General features: G+C 37.6%; 2 protein-coding genes across 8 annotated transcripts in view; both read right to left on the reverse strand.

Moving 5' to 3' along the window:
* The window catches only part of Neos (nuclear receptor coactivator protein neosin), a 43,870-nt gene extending 30,507 nt beyond the window's left edge, over positions 1–13,363 (reverse strand). For 2 of the 4 annotated variants that reach the window (XM_071671101.1, XM_071671100.1), the window contains exon 1: positions 13,224–13,363. Coding sequence is in view for 2 of the 4 variants with exons in the window: in XM_071671099.1 (XP_071527200.1) it covers positions 6,534–6,676 (143 nt within the window). In the remaining 2 variants the exon portion in view is untranslated. Of the gene's footprint in view, positions 1–6,533; positions 6,713–13,223 lie in introns of all 4 variants that reach the window. The other 2 variants (XM_071671099.1, XM_071671098.1) reach the window with 2 other exon arrangements.
* A 2,952-nt stretch (positions 13,364–16,315) lies between these two features.
* Lpin (phosphatidate phosphatase LPIN) overlaps positions 16,316–21,270 on the reverse strand; it is a 63,883-nt gene continuing 58,928 nt past the window's right edge. For all 4 annotated transcript variants that reach the window (XR_011713822.1, XM_071671108.1, XM_071671107.1 and 1 more), the window contains one exon: positions 16,316–20,047. The gene's annotated coding sequence lies outside the window, so the exon portion shown is untranslated. The remainder of the gene's footprint in view (positions 20,048–21,270) is intronic.

A 21,270-nucleotide genomic window follows, 5' to 3' on the forward strand; every position in this document is an offset into this window, starting at 1 on the left:
AGAAGAAAAAGAATAATAATAATAATAATAATAATAATAATAAAAACAATAATGATAAAAACTAATAAAATTCAAAATACATCAAAAATAATAATAGTAATAATAATAGTAATAATGATAATAATATTAATAATAATAACTATCATAATAATAACAATAATTTCTACAGCCATCCCCTCAATGGGAGTTCCTAAAGGGAATAACCATCAATTTGAGAAGTATATAGATAAAGAAAAACAGACAACTGCTTTTCCCGCCTTAGCGAGGTAGCATCAGAAATAAATGAAAATGACCTCATTGCTCACAATAGTAATAATAATAATAATAATAATAATAATAATAATAATAATAATATTATGTGCTTGCCTTCCCTGCCTTAGGGGGAGGCACTAACAATCTTAACATCAAAAACAACAATAACAAAAATAATGACAAAAATAATGACAATATTTTTTCATTCCTTTTCACTATTACCCACAGTAGCTAGGGTTGCACCAAGAGCAGATGAAATGCGGTCAAAATTGTTCACATCCACTTCCTAGATGTCGTACACAAGGCAACGAAACCAGAGACCCCTAACCACAGCAAAGCCTAACACACAATTCTATGGTTTCTCCTGACCACTTCATATGCCCTGGTTCAGCCAATTCACAGCATATCAAGACCCCTGCATACAACATACTTTCAATTTTCTCAATCACATGGCAGCATCTCATCCTCCAACATGTTCAAGCACTGACAACTTAATGACTCTTTCACTCTGTCATTCCATCTCCTCACTCTTTCCCAGACGAGCTCCAAACAGATGACTACACTAATGGAGCAGCCACCAAAAAACAGCATCATACATCAAGCAAGATATATGATGAGTGGAGGAGTGGTGGATGAAATTGAAAAAACCTAGCAAACAAGCTGTGCAGCAAGTACAACAAGCTGGCCCAGCTATCATGCAAAAATCTCATCACAGGTACCAGTAGGTAGGTAGGTAAATACTTTTGCTCCCTCACCTCACTCATACTCTCCATAAATCCTAACCATTTCAGCACTCCCTGTTCAATTCTCTCAATCAAACTCTGCTAACTACTACACCCATCTCTTACACTGTCTTTCCTTACAAAATCAATCCTCCTTACACCATATGTTCTCATGCACTTCAGTTTCAACACATATAATCTCTTCCACTGTTCTGCATTTAGGGCCTAAGACTCAAAACCATACAACCACAATCAGGACTATTATACCAATAAACATACCTATCTTTGCCTCAAAGACAGTGACCTCTCCTTTCATAAACTCAGGTCAATACACCCAGGACCTTTGCCCCCTTACCCACCACAAGGCTAACTACAGCTCCCATAATAATAATAATAATAATAATAATAATAATAATAATAATAATAATAATAATAATATATTGAATATATCAAAAGTTTACAAGTCAACAATGGATAGACTTTCTTGAAACTGACTTTCCTTTAATCATTAGCATTAGTGCAGCAAGGTAAAGTATTGTTCCCTTCCACTCCACCCCTCCAACCGACAAATACTGTTGTCTCCATTCTTCTCCTCCTCTTTAACATGAAACATCTTAACTAAGGGGATGAGCAAGTTGGCCAGGATTTACACCTTCTATACACCCTCCTATATTATCACTGTCATAAAATTTCAATTCACCTGTCTAACACTAAATTACACAAACCAGAAGAGTGAAGTACACTACCACTTCAACTTCTGACATTTTTGTCGCTGTCTCCCGCGTTTGCGAGGTAGCGCAAGGAAACAGACGAAAGAAATGGCCCAACCCACCCCCATACACATGCCTTGATTCAATCCACTGACAGCACGTCAACCCCGGTATACCACATCGCTCCAATTCACTCTATTCTTTGCCCTCCTTTCACCCTCCTGCATGTTCAGGCCCCGATCACACAAAATCTTTTTCACTCCATCTTTCCACCTCCAATTTGGTCTCCCTCTTCTCCTCGTTCCCTCCACCTCCGACACATATATCCTCTTGGTCAATCTTTCCTCACTCATTCTCTCCATGTGACCAAACCATTTCAAAACACCCTCTTCTGCTCTCTCAACCACGCTCTTTTTATTTCCACACATCTCTCTTACCCTTACGTTACTTACTCGATCAAACCACCTCACACCACACATTGTCCTCAAACATCTCATTTCCAGCACATCCATCCTCCTGCGCGCAACTCTATCCATAGTCCACGCCTCGCAACCATACAACATTGTTGGAACCACTATTCCTTCAAACATACCCATTTTTGCTTTCCGAGATAATGTTCTCGACTTCCACACATTCTTCAAGGCTCCCAGAATTTTCGCCCCCTCCCCCACCCTATGATCCACTTCCACTTCCATGGTTCCATCCGCTGCCAGATCCACTCCCAGATATCTAAAACACTTCACTTCCTCCAGTTTTTCTCCATTCAAACTCACCTCCCATGGGATTGACTTGACCCTCAACCCTACTGTACCTAATAACCTTGCTCTTATTCACATTTACTCTTAACTTTCTTCTTTCACACACTTTACCAAACTCAGTCACCAGCTTCTGCAGTTTCTCACATGAATCAGCCACCAGCGCTGTATCATCAGCGAACAACAACTGACTCACTTCCCAAGCTCTCTCATCCCCAACAGACTTCATACTTCCCCCTCTTTCCAAAACTCTTGCATTTACCTCCCTAACAACCCCATCCATAAACAAATTAAACAACCATGGAGACATCACACACCCCTGCCGCAAACCTACATTCACTGAGAACCAATCACTTTCCTCTCTTCCTACACGTACACATGCCTTACATCCTCGATAAAAACTTTTCACTGCTTCTAACAACTTTCCTCCCACACCATATATTCTTAATACCTTCCACAGAGCATCTCTATCAACTCTATCATATGCCTTCTCCAGATCCATAAATGCTACATACAAATCCATTTGCTTTTCTATATATATATATATATATATATATATATATATATATATATATATATATATCCTTTGTTATCCCTGGGGATAGGGGAGAAAGAATACTTCCCATGTATTCCCTGCGTGTCGTACAAGGCGACTAAAAGGGGAGGGAGCGGGGAGCTGGAAATCCTCCAGTCTCGTTTTTCATTTTCCAAAAGAAGGAACAGAGAAGAGAGAGGATATTCCCTCAAAGGCTCAGTCCTCTGTTCTTAACGCTACCTCGCTAATGCAAAAAATGACGAATAGTATAAAAAAAATATATATATCCTTTGTATCATCTTCAGGGTTGAAAAGAAAGCCAGATAACCTTCCTATGATATCCTGGTAAGACATTTGCACTTTTGTGAATTTCATATCACTCCATCAATCAAAGCCTCAACAACAGTATAAATGGGTCTTGTACATAAAATGTCTACCAATACAACAAAAGCTCAATATAGTTAATAAACTTGAAAAAGAAAAAGCAGCAAAGATGTTCACTGCTTACTCCAAGCCCAATTATGTTTCAGTGGAAAACTAAATACAAGAATAATCTGTTGATAAGGCACAATGAAGAGAAATCCAAAACCCCTATCAGTTAATGTGGTGGCTCTTAAAAGCATAACAGCAATTAACATAAATCTATGTTGCTTTGGGAGGGGAGGGGAAAGGGGGAACAAGTACTACTACTGATGTATCACAAAATTAGTTACAGTACATAGCTAGGGGTTTGGTCCTACACAACGTTAAACAGGACTTACATGTTGCAAAGCAGGTGATTTACACAAAAGCATAGTCTATCCCGGCTAACATGGTAATCAAAACATCCTGGATAAGCCAAAAATCAGCATAATGTTTTGTAATCTTGTGGTTAAAAATCATTATCTGGTACTCACCACACGTGTGTATTGATACTGTTCAGTCATCAAGAGTTCCAAAAGCTGCTAACTGTGTGGTATATGTACTCCCTCTCCAAGAATTTATCCCATTTGATTGTGAACAAGTTTTCCATATCTCTTAAAATCTTTAGTTCCATTGGTAAAGATTCTCCCATTACTGGCAAAAATGAGCAAATATTGAAATATAAAATATTTCATGGGTCTCAAACAACCACAACCATTTACATCCAACATGTCATACACATTTAAACCTTGGCAAAAAGCAAGTCATTCAAATCTTCAAATACCCACACGGGTTAAACCAAAGATATAGCAAACACCCTGTGCATCATATTTTCATTTCATTTAGCTCTGCTGAGCTTGGGAAACTGATTCCTCCAATACTGTATATCAATAACTGTCTTCCTGAGCTCCTAATATGTCCATTTACGACAACTGGCAGTAATCATCACCCAAGCCCCACAAAATCTTGCTCATTCATGGTGTGTAGCTAGTCAGAAACCAGATGAGAGTGTGTGCTACATCTTCATGCCACATAGACATTTCCGTAACTAGTTTAAAGGAATGTTCTGGGGGGTCAGTTAAGAGATATGGGTAACGTAAAGTATCTACAATATTCATGTCACTAGTGGGGAAGCCACAAATTCCTTTGAATCACAGTTGAAAAAATTAAGAATGTGCATAGTCCATTACCAATAATCACAAATCCTAAATATCTCGTAGGGTTCATGGTACAGGTTCACCATCGAATTTTTGGCAACTGATGGTTCGGCACCTCCTTTAGTCTGGACAAAACTACGTGAGAGAACTTGTAATTACCGCGGCCACCAGACTAGTTTACTGGGTGGCCACAGATGGTGTTGTGTGTAATGCGCGCTTATTTACATTCTTTACACTGCACTTTTTGGTGGTGATACCGCAATTCTGTGAGATTCTTAGCTTACTTTGCTTATCTTTAACACTAGCTATGGCTTCTAAGACATACGAGAGTGTCAGTCGGGGTGTCAAACATAAACACCAGTCCATAGCAATCTAACATAAAGTACAACTATTGAAAAAATGGACCGTGGTGTTTTGGTGCATAAGCTGTGTGATATCTACAGCTTTGGTTCAACTGTTTATGATATAAAGAAGCAAAGGGAGAAAATATTGAAATTCTATGCACACAGCGATTCCAAGAGGCAAATGCCGATTAGGAAAACTATGAAAGAAGGTAAGAGTACTGAGCACAATCGAGTGATGGATGGTTTCGGCAGTCGGAGTGATGGTGTGGACTTGTCAGGTAGCATGATAGTGGACCAGGGTAAATTGTTCCATAAAGAACTTAAATTACAACATGAGCGTGACTATAGTGAAGGATGGCTTCAAAGATTCAAGAAGCATCATGGAATTTCCATGAATAAAGTGTGCGGAGAAAAGCGGTCTGCAAACCATGAAGGAGCTGCTGAGTATGTGGACGAATTTGCAAAACTCATTGCTGAAAAGCACCTCAGTCCTGAGCAGGTGTATGATGCAGACAAAACTGCATTATTCTGGCGATGCACACCAAAGAAAACACTAACAACATAAGATGAAGAAGACCCCACAGGATTCAAACAATCTAAGGACAGACTTACCATCTTAGGGTGCTCAAACATTTAATTTAATCTAAATTTCTAGCAGGCCAAGGTATATACTTTAGACACATGGGAGATGTATAATTAGTGGGTTAGAGGTGTACTGATGAATTATTATTACATGACCACAGTTGGTCCAGCAAAATGGTTACTCTAGCAAGGCTTTGGAAACGAGACAGAAAATCGGTGGTGTACCAGTACCATATTTTAAGTTCAAACTACCTCAGGTATGCATCCTCTATCTTCTCTATTTCCATAAGTAACTGGGATTCCCAAAGTTGTTTTCCTCAATACCATCACTGTACTTATTTTCTTGTCAACACTTCCAGTATCTCTGGTTTCGTGATAAGCAAAGAAGTCCAATGTCAGGGAAATACTAAACTTCATTATGGGCTATAAATCTTCATTCTTAAGACCAAAAAGAACTGAATTTAACAAAGAAAAGCCAAAGAATCAGCATGTCCCATGCTCACTAGCTGTGACCAAACTGTTCCAAGCCAGTCACACATGAATTGGATCTAAAGTCAGTGCTAACAAAAAGCACAATGTGTGCAGATCATAAAAAAGGAAATACCAATATCTGATCATAATAAAAATACTGCTTCAAAGCGTAGATTACTTTTCCTTTAAATACCATATCATTCCATATTTTTTGCTTCAGCATCATTGAAGCATCCAATGATCTCGATGCCAATCGGTTAATGGCATATCATATATCATATATGCAAAGTTCAGATAAAACATTTTTCTGTAAACTGAACAACCCTACTCACATACAGCCCAAACCTTTGAAAATCTAATTTGGCGACATTATCAAAGCATTTTTATCTCATGGGCAATCATTTCATTAATCAGGACACTAATTCATAAGTCGTGGCCATAGGTAACAATACAATGAAACAAAGCAGAGCCAATTCAAACAGCAGTGTCGAGCATGATACAATATACACATAACGACAGGATAATACATTGATTTGTATGATACATTATGCAGGGTACTGATGAATAAATTTCTCACAAGCAGATTTGAACATTAATACAGACCTGTTGTCAAGCTGATTAGGTTGATTGTTCCAAAGTGGAGGGGCCTGTTGTGTGATGGATCTTAGAGACTGGGAAGTTCTCATGTGTGGGACACGCATTGGTCCCACACCTCTTGATCCAAAACTGTTGCCTACAATTTCCATCGATAAGTTTGAGAAGGCTAGTTGGTTGTTGATTCTCTTGAATACAAAGAGGATAAAATATTTTTATTTTATTCAGATAAAAGATATTTCACTGTTTACATATACGCTGGGTGTGAGCGAGATGAGTAGGTGCAATCAGTCTGCACATACTTAGCCGTGAGCATGGGATATGGTACAGTTTTGGTAGCACAAACTAATAGGAATAGATAATAAAACTGATAATATACCAGAGTAATATTTTCAATAACTATCAGTTGAAAAGTTTTAGGTTCGATACCGCAGAATACACTCCCTTAAAATATGACATCCAGATGAATGTTCAGGAAATGCTATTTCCAGCATACTAACTAATTTTAATCTTTGATATTCCTCAAATATGCTTCTCAAGTAACTCTTTCTTTTTACAATTTCACAAATCAAAATGACTTCTGCATACATACATGTATGAGCTTTTTGTAGCATTTGTATACTATCAGAGAACAAAAACTGAGGTAAATTCAATTGAAAACTGATATATCTAGCACTAAGGGACTCAGCAGAATCAAAACTAGTTGTACCTTCTACACACGAATAAACAATATCAACTGCAAATATCAGGACATCTAATCATCATAAAGTAGATCCCCTCCTAAGGCATAAATGAAGCATGAAGGTGCTTCTCAGGTGATCTTAACAAAATCCATGAGGTTTTCAAACTTCTTAATGTCATTAACAAAAGCCATGAGAAAAGTGAGCTACGTTTTCAAACTTCTAATGGTCGTTATCAAAAGCCATGAGAAAAGTGGGCTTTGTTTTCACATTTCTTTAAGGTAGCTATCTCATCAAACCAGTGGTCTATAGGGCACACTTACAATAATGAAGTTTAAGCAGAATGTAGAGAAAAAATAAAATATTTTCAAATTTACACAGTTTAACATTTTACAAGCACAGCCGAGTAACTGTGTGAGTGTGTGTGTGTGTGTGTTGGTAGCATGTGAGGTAGTGCCAGGAACAGGTGAAAGCCACATCCACTCACAACCATTCTCTGTTATGTGTACTGCACCAAAACCACAGCTACCTATTCATGCCAAGGTCCAAGAGACCTTTCCATGGTTTACCCTGGACTCTCCACATGCCCTGGTTAAATCCAGTAAAAGCAAAAGCGGGGTGGCAGCAGGAATGAATGAATGCAGCAAGTATGAATATATACATGTATATATATGTATATGTCTGTGTATGTATACATTGAAATGTATAGGTATGTATATGTGCGTGTGTGGGCATTTATGTATATTGTATGTGGGTCAGTTGGGACATTCTTTAGTCCGTTTCCTTGCGCTACCTCGCCAACGAGGGAGACGGTGATTAAGTATAATAAAATGGCGTCCTAGCTTCGTCTCTTTGATGTATATCAACTGACTTATATTTCTCTCGTGTCTCCCCTGATGATGCGATTATTACGAAAGTGCACTTGGGAACTTATCGTGTTTCATTTTCCCAGTGGACTCATATGAATATATATATATATATATATATATATATATATATATATATATATATATATATATATATATATATATCTTTTCTTTCAAACTATTCGCCATTTCCCGCATTAGCGAGGTAGCATTAAGAACAGAGGACTGGGCCTTTGAGGGAATACCCTCACCTGGCCCAATTCTCTGTTCCTTCTTTTGGAAAATTAAAAAAAAAAAAGAGGGGAGGATTTCCAGCCCCCCGCTCCCTCCCCTTTTAGTTGCCTTCTACGACACGCAGGGAATACGTGAGAAGTATTCTTTCTCCCCTATCCCCAGGAAAAAAAAAATAAAATATATATATATATATATATATATATATATATATATATATATATATAAATATATAATACATGTGTGCATGTGTGTGTTTGGTATGTGTGTGTATGTGTTTGGTATGTGTGTGTGTGTGTTTGGTATGTGTGTGTGTGTGTTTGGTATGTGTGTGTGTGTGTGGTATGTGTGTGTGTGTGTGTGTGTGTGTGTGTGTGTGTGTGTGTGTGTGTGTGTGTGTGTGTGTGTGTGTGTGTGCTGTTTCTGCAATTGAAGAATGCATATCTAGGAGCACCCAGCTGTGTTGGACCAAAGATGGTCCACATTCAACCAATGTTCCCATGTTTCAACCATCAAGGGACCTCGCCCAACACTGGTATTCCTGCCCCAATGGAGACAACCTTTCCCTGTTCCTATGCAGGGCACGGCCTCAAGCTGTTCCTGGCTACTGCACCAGACCATAGGTCATACCAAAACATTTTTCGCAACCTGGAGAAAAAGTTCTAGGTCATACCAAAACATTTTTCGCAACCTGGAGAAAAAGTTCTAATCACCCAATTGCTAATGCAAATCAGGGATATTAAACCACATCCTTTACCGCCAGTGTATATCAGCCCAAAGTGCCAAATGCCCAACCCCAAAAGGTGCTATCTCAACAGATGCTCCAATCACTATTATCAGTACTACCTCTGCTCCAACTACACTTAGTGGTAATACATCCAGTACACATCAGTCATCCATTAAAGGCTCCTCTCAGCACTAGACATGATGAAACCACTATGACAGTAAACCTAAAATCCCCTATCCCCAGCACAAAAGGCTGTCTCGCTCTTCACAAACAAACGCTACTCCCCCAAAGAAGCCAGTGACTACATAACCATACAGCAACTCAATGCCAATTTTGATGGTTGGAAATTAAAACTTAATCTGACATTTAGGAATGAGCAAACTCATTTTCTATATGTACAACTTTCACCATACTTTGAATCATTCAGTAAATAAGAGTGCTAAAAATTGTGTCCAGGAACTACCACTGTATCCCCTTCACTATCACAATAAAAAAAATCACAACATACAAAATCAATGAAGTAGCCATGCTATGTCCAACTTTTCCAAAAGATTTTTTGGCACAATTCTTTTTTTTAGATAGGGAAGGTGATTCGACGAACTGTACAGTTACCGAGTTATCAATAAAGATAAGCCGAGATCAACAGCACCCATATCAAGCAGGTACCTGAACTTACTGTCCTGTCCCATCACCACAATCTAACAGCTCCTGCAGTGCTCATGAAATTAGTCGTAGCCATCAAGCAAGACCACAAGTCAAGTGGCAGAAACATTTTGCGGTCACACACCAACTTTATGCAGTCTAAGGTTATATACCAAATCTATACAGTCTAATGTTTAGGATCCTAAACAAAAGCTGCTTGTGTGTGTGTGTGTGGGTGGGGGGGGGTTGCAAACAGCAATTCAGTTCGTTGTCTGCTTACATTTTGGGGATGCTGGTGGAGTGTTCAATCAATGCTATGGCCTGTGCTATTCTAAAAATTTGGATAAACCTCAGCTAATAAGTTGGTGTGAGAGTTTTCATTGGTTCTGTATTTTTTTCAATGCGTTTCTCTTTTACATAAATTCAATCCACATCTTCCCTGATCTTCATACTCCTTACTGTCACATTCAACACCAAATATTTAAAAAATAACCAAATCAAACTCTGCCTCTTTAGTTCTCATTTGTAAATGCACAACCAATGCAAAACAAAATCACACAATATTCAAACCTAAGAGTAATGCAGAGCTAAACCGAACAATTATCATCAGTGATAATCGGGAGTTTTAAAGGTCTGGGAAAAAATGTGCGTGTACATTGATGTAAAACTAAATGAAGCATATATATATATATATATATATATATATTTTTTTTTTTTTTTATACTTTGTCGCTGTCTCCCGCGTTTGCGAGGTAGCGCAAGGAAACAGACGAAAGAAATGGCCCAACCCCCCCCCATACACATGTACATACACACGTCCACACACGCAAATATACATACCTACACAGCCTTCCATGGTTTACCCCAGACGCTTCACATGCCTTGATTCAATCCACTGACAGCACGTCAACCCCTGTATACCACATCGCTCCAATTCACTCTATTCCTTGCCCTCCTTTCACCCTCCTGCATGTTCAGGCCCCGATCACACAAAATCCTTTTCACTCCATCTTTCCACCTCCAATTTGGTCTCCCTCTTCTCCTCGTTCCCTCCACCTCCGACACATATATCCTCTTGGTCAATCTTTCCTCACTCATTCTCTCCATGTGCCCAAACCATTTCAAAACACCCTCTTCTGCTCTCTCAACCACGCTCTTTTTATTTCCACACATCTCTCTTACCCTTACGTTACTTACTCGATCAAACCACCTCACACCACACATTGTCCTCAAACATCTCATTTCCAGCACATCCATCCTCCTGCGCACAACTCTATCCATAGCCCACGCCTCGCAACCATACAACATTGTTGGAACTACTATTCCTTCAAACATACCCATTTTTGCTTTCCGGGATAATGTTCTCGACTTCCACACATTTTTCAAGGCTCCCAAAATTTTCGCCCCCTCCCCCACCCTATGATCCACTTCCGCTTCCATGGTTCCATCCGCTGACAGATCCACTCCCAGATATCTAAAACACTTCACTTCCTCCAGCCTCTCACCATTCAAACTCACCTCCCAATTGACTTGACCCTCAACCCTACTGTACCTAATAACCTTGCTCTTATTGACATTTACTCTTAACTTTCTTCTTCCACACACTTTACCAAACTCCGTCACCAGCTTCTGCAGTTTCTCACATGAATCCGCTATATATATATATATATATATATATATATATATATATATATATATATATATATATATATACTACTTAGCAACAAAGATTTATCTTATTTTTCAATAATAGTTTCAGTATTACGACAAAAACATACCAGACACCAGCATGCTTTTAATGTGCCATCCATCAACAGCCCAAAAAGTGTAAACACACAGACAGTTGATGATGCCACATTCCAACCTACCTACATATAGCCATTGCAAGGGGTTCTCAGCAGTTCACCACAATAACGTTTAGTATATTTCTAGTGCAAATTTCAACTGCTAAGGATATTTGGGAAAGGCTTTTCATGCGTATCAATTTCTACAAGTGCATTACCTACTTTCCATTAATCCTCTCACTTTCCTTGGTCATTTCCCTGCCCACAGTGAAATTATCACAAAAACAATACTCCAAATCACAATGTGCAGCCTAGTTTCAAGTTACTACAAATACAGCATACTATCGCTGCAACATTAATGTTATTCAAAATGATTCAAGCGATACTCATGAAATTCATGTCAATAATATCCTGTTCACCTAAACCACACAACCAAGTTTGTCTTTGCCTACACCTTAATTAATGGGTCAACTCACAGATCAAGGTAATTATGCCCAAAAGTAAGGTGCTATGTCATACTCATTTGGCTACAATACAATTTGCGTTCTCCATGACCACTGAAAACAGCTTAAATACCAAACGACACAGAAATCCTGGCAGAAGGCAGAAATCGGCGAAATATATCGATAATCGTATGGTACATATAATCTACTACCAGATATATTAATAATGACAACATGCAGCTTTTCAGAATGTACTCTTGAAAATCTTATTGGGCGATCATGCAGAATTCACCTCTACAGAATTACCGATAGTTCGGTAGCAATTAGATACACTACTACTTGATTTTGTCGAGTTGCATAAACTAAGCAACTGACCAAGTTGTTAGATTTAACCTCGAAAACACCAAGTCTTTCTCAACAAAGGGTGGTAAACAAATATTTTCACAAAAACAGCCGTTGATACAGGTGTGCACTGTAGTCAGCACATAACACACAAACCTCGAAACAAATTCAAGAAAATAATTACGCAACATTCATACAGAGGAGCATTAAACTATAAATTTCAATAGTTGAGCAAGTCTTATATAGCAATAGAGACATGCATTCCAACAATCTTCAATTTCGGTGTTAAAGTATACCATAACAATGGTACATTCTTGGTAGGATCTACTGATTCAAGTTGGCCTCAGCAAATATCATTCCCAAACAAAGGACAAAGATATACTCTACAGGTTTCCCATATATTAATCTTACACATGCATCGTGAAGTATCACGAGTTTTTCTAGGTTAAACGTATCGATTTGTCACAAATTACTTGGCTTCCCGCCACCTGGCTGCCATTTTGTTTGCTACCAGATATATCCTTCCCTGTTCCCCCACCCGTTTCCTTTCTGCAACCTACCCTAAGCATACAGCCAACGACGACAGTGATTCATATCAAATCATAAAACTGCAACGTTGAAATACTACATGCAGCACGTGGGACTGAGTTGCCACTACATGCTATCGAGGTTCATCACACGCTGTCGCAACCTCTGCAACAGTTAAAACTTCCTACGAAACTGACCCAAGTAGCAGCTCCTTACGACTTGCTTCCGTCTTATTCTCCGACCACTTTATTCATCAAAGTCCCGCATCCATAAACCGAACATGTGTGAGCGCAATTCAACCCTATCCGGGTTGACAGCGCCTAAAATTCTCAAGATATCTCCCAACAGACGCCGGGTCCGCCCTCAACACCACCCGCCACCATTAGACAAAACGCTTAGATTCTCCCCGTCTGCTGGGAAACCTACACCTCAACAGCTCTCTGATAATTAAACCTACCTGTTGGCAACAAGAAGATATGTCCTTTAACGATGAGGTTCAATTAAAACAGAGTAAAATAATTTCCGATACACGTAAGCGGATACTGGGGTCAGCGACGCAATGCTACCGCGCAGCCACAACTGCGCACCCACGCGCCATAACTTGCTTACTTCTCCCAGTATTATCAACGATGTTATGATTTAATGCACTAGTAGCGATTGACACACCAGTTCGAATGAAAAGATTATTCTATAATAATGTCTTTTTGGATTTAGTTTAGCAGGAAACAGTTCATCTCAATAATATGTGTTGAGTGGAACTGTCTTGTCTTACGTGTATCTAGGAATAAAAAGACTGTGGGCATCAATCTTTTCGAAATACTTTCAAGTCTAAAAGATTATTGTATTTTGGTTGAAAAGACTATACATACATTAGATTTTTTTTTATCTTGGACACTTGTAAGAATGAATTTGTTGAAGACTCCTCAGACTAATGGGAGTTCCCCCCATTCTTCCCACCAAAAGTAGCAAGTACGTCAATTACAGAACGAAAAATCAAAAGTTAGTTTTATCAGCCTTATTCTATAGTTACAAATCTAACCTTCCTTATAGACGTTCAACTGCGTTAACTTCAGTCGCGTTTCAGTAAATACATGAAGATTTGGTATGACACGTAAAGGGTACCCATAGATGTTTACGCATTTTAGCAACTATGTATGCTCACCTTAACATTCTCTCACTTGTCATAAATAGACCCCAACATATCCTACTTATTGTACTTAAATAACGACTTCCAATTGGCAGTTTGAAATAGCTTATTCTTGTCTGGTCCAGTATTCGAAATCAAGGTATACGTATTGAGGGGGGAATGACCTCTCTAGATCTACACACTAGACTAACAGTGTTATCCAATGGAACCCAGAATGGATCCTGTTTAAGCTTCAAACAATTGATTACTCATATCAAACGTGTTTTCTACATACGAGAATTTAAAGGTTTACTTCATAAAAGAGGTGCAGCAAGTTAAAGATTGCTCCTGCAATCTTTAAATTCACTTCAAAAATTAGCGTTAGAACTTATTTATCGGGTTAGATTTTCCCCATTTTAGGAAATCGTGTAGAAAAAATCATACTTTTCAGAAGCTAATCGCCTAGTGGAATAGGAGGCTTAACATTTAAGTGACAGTGCATGATGTTGCGACCAAAGCTAGCAAGGTTTCCCATGAAAAGTAACTGTAGTTCACAAGCGAAACATTGAAGACAGTGGCAACAGCCTTCTTCACTGCCATTGTGAAAGATCTAAATTAATCATTCATTGTTGCCCAACTGAGCATTATTCTGAGGCTGGATTGATCAGATTCGTAGATTAACTGCCATATTTTTGCTTTATCATACTGACCATTTGGGATATGCCTAAGTGCATATACCCTACATATCAAGAAGTCATTCACCCATGAATTTTTTTTACCTTGCTCATATGATCTTTTGCTGGTCTTTATCGTCGCAAATTCCAATTGATTTTATAAAATACAAATCTAGTGTTACCAAGGAAAAACCACATTGCCATAAACTTTGCACATTCATATTTCATCTATGCGTCGTTTAGTATCACTTACCTGAAGAACGAGGACAATAATGATAATTTCGACAAAATAAGAAACATTCACTTGGGGAATTATGTAGTGAGGAATTGAAAAGTGGTTCGAGTTAGAGTGGAAGTCTTCGTTAACTTCATCAGAAGGAATGTTTGTAATTAATATCACATATGGTAATGTCTAGAGGTCACAACCCTACCAAAGCCAGAACATACTTAACCGAATCTGTGAAGTCGCTTATAACTTTTATTGGTTGCTACATAAATCTTTAATTTCACATTCAATACTTGCACGTCATATATTAGCACTATTCACCACAAATATTTAAGAATATCAAATGACACATTCAATTCACTTGTCAAATTAATGGAAAATTTGCCAAATCTAATGAACCCTCTAACAAATTGTTGGATTGACCTAAACTATTTCAAGGACTATACTTACCTCTTAACACTTATTATAACTCATCACCCCATGAAACAGTCAGCATGTCTGCTTCCCCTGGTAATTGCTTGTAAGCCTTCGGATCATTTCCATATAGTTATTAAAATTTCCATAGTTTGTAGAATTTGGTACACTATGTACACATTTCCCTCTTAAAAAGATGAACAAGTGATGTAAATGGGGCTAGGACTGGATGGGCAAAGATAGATTATCATATTTTTTTTTTTTTTTTTTTTTTTTTTTTTTTTTTTTTTTATACTTTGTCGCTGTCTCCCGCGTTTGCGAGGTAGCGCAAGGAAACAGACGAAAGAAATGGCCCAACCCCCCCCCCCATACACATGTACATACACACGTCCAGACACGCAAATATACATACCTACACAGCTTTCCATGGTTTACCCCAGACGCTTCACATGCCTTGCTTCAATCCACTGACAGCACGTCAACCCCTGTATACCACATGACTCCAATTCACTCTATTTCTTGCCCTCCTTTCACCCTCCTGCATGTTCAGGCCCCGATCACACAAAATCTTTTTCACTCCATCTTTCCACCTCCAATTTGGTCTCCCTCTTCTCCTCGTTCCCTCCACCTCCGACACATATATCCTCTTGGTCAATCTCTCCTCACTCATTCTCTCCATGTGCCCAAACCATTTCAAAACACCCTCTTCTGCTCTCTCGACCACGCTCTTTTTATTTCCACACATCTCTCTTACCCTTACGTTACTTACTCGATCAAACCACCTCACCCCACACATTGTCCTCAAACATCTCATTTCCAGCACATCCATCCTCCTTTTACATATTACATTACTTAAAAAAAAATTGTATTAATGTATGTTCACTATGCTGTATTTTGGACATTCTATTCACATTGTTGTGTAGAAGACCAAGAAATCTTCAGAAACATAACCCCATAATCCCACTGAACCCTGACAAAATGGGTTTCAGGGTCATGATTCTACTATTTTCTGGGTATACATGTCTTACATGAAGCAGTGATTGGGTGATAATTTTCCAAATGCAATTTTTCTTTCTAAAAACACTACAACTTTGGTCAAATGAAAGATATTTCTAAGTTTCACAATTTATTTATATGAGCGCATTATCACAAGATGGCAAATAAAATAAGCACATAGAGCAAAGACATTTTGTTTAGTCTTTTCTTCAAAGCACTGTCACTACACAATTACTTTTAATGTAACACGGACATGTGAGGATTTTAAAGTACTGAAATGCAAAAGTAGTGATGCTAAATAGTCTAAAGGAAAATGCAGTGAATGGAGCCAGAGGCATGACTATCTACAGTAGTATGAAATATTACTCTCTGAAATTAGAGGAAGTTGCATTTGTCTTTTCTGCCAATCTACAGCTGACACAACTATAGGATACCAAGTTCACTTATGGAGGAAGTAGTGTTCCTTTGTCACATGTCATTCTAGTTCATAAAAAACAGAACAACATGTATATTTGTAATCCTAACATTTACACCATTATCTATGGAGGCAATACCATGGCAGTTTCAATGATGCTAAATACATGATAGTGAGTTTCAAGAAAATGTCTCACATGCAGCCTCTCAACACAATGTGTTTGATGTTGTAAAAGACAATGCTTTCAAATGAAAAGATAAATGAACTAGCATCTGTCACTTTCACATAATTTTACCTTTCTGAATCCAATATACATACAGATATATATCAAACTTTTATCATCATTTTACTACAAAACTGTCTATCTTTAATTACAGAGATAGTCCAAGCCTGTAGATCTACTCACATGAGCTTGAAATATTATGCCATCACTAAGCACAGGTAAAGCATAATACTGCTATACTTTTGGTGATGTGGAACAAGGAACGTTACACTGAACACTTGAGTGGGATGACCAATCTATGCAAATAATCATACTATGAAATGAAAGAAATGTGCAGATAAAAAAAATCATACATTAATAAGAAATAAAATGCATTTACACACTTTCAACATTTGAGTATTAGTTCCCTTACAGGATTCATATGAATGAAAATAAAAGAATGTCACAAGTCTGACACTCCTAAATAAGTTATTTCTGTGGCATTATAAAGACAATTACAAAACATTCATCTCATAACTGCCTCACTTATACAATTAGGTAAAACTTATGAGTATAAATGCCATTCATTTAAATACACATTTATAATGAAAATTTCAGAGAAATGCAGACATCCCTCTGTTTTAACATCCCATGTAATAAATAGTAAGGAACCCAAAGATACTTCTACTTACAAGTTCCACTTCTGGTAGTGCTGACAGAGAAAGAAAGACACCTGGTCTTTAGAGCATGCATGGATGAAATCTCGAAGGTTTTATCAACAAAAGCCATAAAGTACTAACTAGCATAACTTAACCTAATGCCTGATACAAGCAAAAACTTTTGTATAAAAGATGCACACAAAAACATATGCAAAAAAAATTCCACAATGAAAAGAATCAAAGATACCACTTGTGGAGTTGGTCTGGGTACAGCACACATTCAATGTATGTTTAAATTACGAATTTCCTGGGCTATTCAAAACTATTTCAGGAAGAACATGAATGAACAGTTTTGGGAAAAATGTTAACAGCATAAAAAAAATATTTCCAAGCTCACTATAAATTATCACATATCATGGAGACCATTTCTGGCAAAGTTTAGAAATTAATCAAACTCTATTCATGTCACTTAAGTAACATTTCTCAAGGACCAATGTACCATTTGAATTTCTGATTATGGCACAAACTAAACATTCATTATAATACATCTCTTTCATCCTCACTTTTGAACAGACCAGTACAATTTCCATCTTTCCATGCGGGCAACTTTTAGAAAATAACTGAATACTGCACACATCATGAAATTCCCATCTTCAGTTAAGGGTAATTATTCTCTATAAATGAAGGTATTCTCAAGTCAAATACTTAAACTTTACATAACACTAACATTTCTGTTCTTTTAATATATATGAAATTTGGAAAAAATGCTTATCATGACATTTATGTAAACATTTATGATTAATCAAAAAGTTGCACAAATGATGAAATTAATTCTCTTGAACATTTACACTTATGGTCATCTGGCCTGAGAACTTCTATTACTTATAATACTAACATTTACTAGTTAAAAAAGATATACAAATAAATATCATTTCCTGGATACAAATAACATTTTGAAAAGTGATGCTACCATACTCAGACTTATTTGGTATCCAAGTGAACAAAAATCCAAACAATCCATAAAATGGTCACTATGGCTTGCTCAATTTAAGCATTAGTTATTCAGAACGTATCACCAAGTAACATGTCAAGTTAGTTACAGCACCTTGGTGGAAGTGTTCAATAGATCACAGTTGACAGCACTACATGGATCCTATCACACATGACCAACTATTACTCCCAAGGAACACTCTAGTCACCTCTGACTATAAGAATCACAGATGATGTACATACAGTATAACCAAAGCCAAATTCCTGTTCATGAACTTTCCCTAACTTTGGATGTTTGAATAGTAATCATTTTTTTAGCTGTCAAATCCAAATAATACTTAAAAAAAAATTGATATGCATTAAAAAAGAGCACATTATAGCTACAGAGGCAATAAATTTGACTACCTGATACAAAGAGTTTAATACTATTAGTGAAAAACTTAAATGCAACATTGATGTGGACAAGACAAAACACATAACTGTACAAAAAATAAATATATTATATATATAATGGAAAATCCCTGAATAATGTACACAGAAATGATATGCAAATTCTAAACTTAACTCTAGTTTACCAAAAATAACTTAACAAATACTGATTCCTAAGACTGTACTAAAAACAGTCATTCTGAACCAAAAAAAAAGCTGGTTCTTAAATAATTGATAACTCATCTTTGCAGCTAATGGCAAATCAACTTTCCAGTTCCAAACTATGATAAGTTATGAACTCAAAACTCTAAAGGTAATTCACCAGCCTGTTTACTGTATGAAGAGTAGCTTTTTCAGTGAGGAGAAAAATTTTGCTTGCACCACCTAGATCTGAATGAGCCAAGGGCACATAACACACATATGTAAATAGATACTTCTCCTCAGAGGGCCAGACAATATCAGTGTCCAGTCCCCTACATTAATCCTTAGTAGAAAAGCCTATATTTGGTGTTAATTCAGTCTACCACAAGCTATTGCAGTACTCAAATCTTTTCAGACTTCTCAAGTCCATTACATAGTGTTTTACTCACATCATGAAAAAGAGGCTTATCTCCTTCCTTCAGCAACTTTATCAAACTGTCATATACTTCTTTGTTTGTGAATTAAGCCTAAAAATGTTCACTGTGGCTCATATCTATAGTCCTCCTCAGAGTTCAGTACCTTAATAGAATAATGACTATTGTTCAAAACACTCTGTCAGGTCACGTTAACTTAATATCAGTCCCTGAGGTGTGCAGCTCCTTTACTTGGGATGTGCCATCAATTCAAATGACTTCAGTTACTGTATGTATCCATTTATCGTTTACTTCTTACTATGCACCAGAGACAACTGTTAACCTCCAATTAAAAAAAAAAATCACTATGAAAAATCATAGACATAGCAACACATACTATTGTCCTAAGAGAAACTAGTAAATACTACATGCAAAAATCAATCTAAGCAATTTTAGGATAATCTACAATAAAATATATCCATTGTCTTTTGAAGATCTTCGCTATCAAAGTGAATCCATTCTTCAGGCATAAACAGGCTTCATTTCTATGGAATGTTCAAGGCAATGCCAACTTCTGAGGCCTGTAACCTGTGTGTCTGAAAAATATATATTTCATTACAGTCATGTCCAGTTGAGGGTAGGTTAATGTTGTACGTCAGGATAAAAATAATTTATCCATCATGAAACACAGGTATTAAAAAAGACGTACACATATCAAATTTCAAAAGCACTTTCAACAGCATATATCATTGTCATTCACTTATTCTATTATACTTCTCTTAGACCAATCAATTATAGTCATTCATCCTGCATGACATTATCATCCTAACAGACTCATCCATGTAACTTTCTGATGACTTATTCATACTATATGACCTTCTAATATCTTTATTTACCCTTCAAATGTAAACTATTCTATATCCAGGCCCCACAAAACTTCCCATGGTTTACCTCAGATGCTTCACATGCCCTGGTTCAATATCATCTATTAGACTTAACCACCATCTCCTCCGTTAGTGAGATAGTGCAAGGAAACTGACAAGGAATGGCCCAACCCACCTACATACACACGTATATACATAAACGCCCATACACGCACATATACATTTCACTGTACAGAGCATCAGATTGGGGAAGAGCAGTGTGGTTTCAGAAGTGGTAGAGGATGTGTGGATCAGGTGTTTGCTTTGAAGAATGTATGTGAGAAATACTTAGAAAAGCAAATGGATTTGTATGTAGCATTTATGGATCTGGAGAAGGCATATGATAGAGTTGATAGAGATGCTCTGTGGAAGGTATTAAGAATATGGAGTGGGAGGCAAGTTGTTAGAAGCAGTGATAAGTTTTTATCGAGGATGTGAGGCATGTGTGCGTGTAGGAAGAGAGGAAAGTGATTGGTTCTCAGTGAATGTAGGTTTGCGGCAGGGGTGTGTGATGTCTCCATGGTTGTTTAATTTGTTCATGGATGGGGTTGTTAGGGAGGTGAATGCAAGTTTTGGAAAGAGGAGCAAGTATGAAGTCTGTTGTGGATGAGAGAGCTTGGGTCAGTTGTTGTTTGCTGATGACACAGCGCTGGTGGCTGATTCATGTGAGAAACTGCAGAAGCTGGTGACTGAGTTTGGTAAAGTGTGTGAAAGAAGAAAGTTGAGAGTACAGGTGAATAAGAGCAAGGTTTTTAGGTACAGTAGGGTTGAGGGTCAAGTCAATTGGGAGGTGAGTTTGAATGGAGAAAAACTGGAGGAAGTGAAGTGTTTTAGATATCTGGGAGTGGACTTGGCAGCAGATGGAACCATGGAAGCGGAAGTGAACCATAGGGTGG

This window comes from Panulirus ornatus, chromosome 16, assembly GCF_036320965.1.
Source record: "Panulirus ornatus isolate Po-2019 chromosome 16, ASM3632096v1, whole genome shotgun sequence".
NCBI classification, from domain to species: domain Eukaryota; kingdom Metazoa; phylum Arthropoda; class Malacostraca; order Decapoda; family Palinuridae; genus Panulirus; species Panulirus ornatus.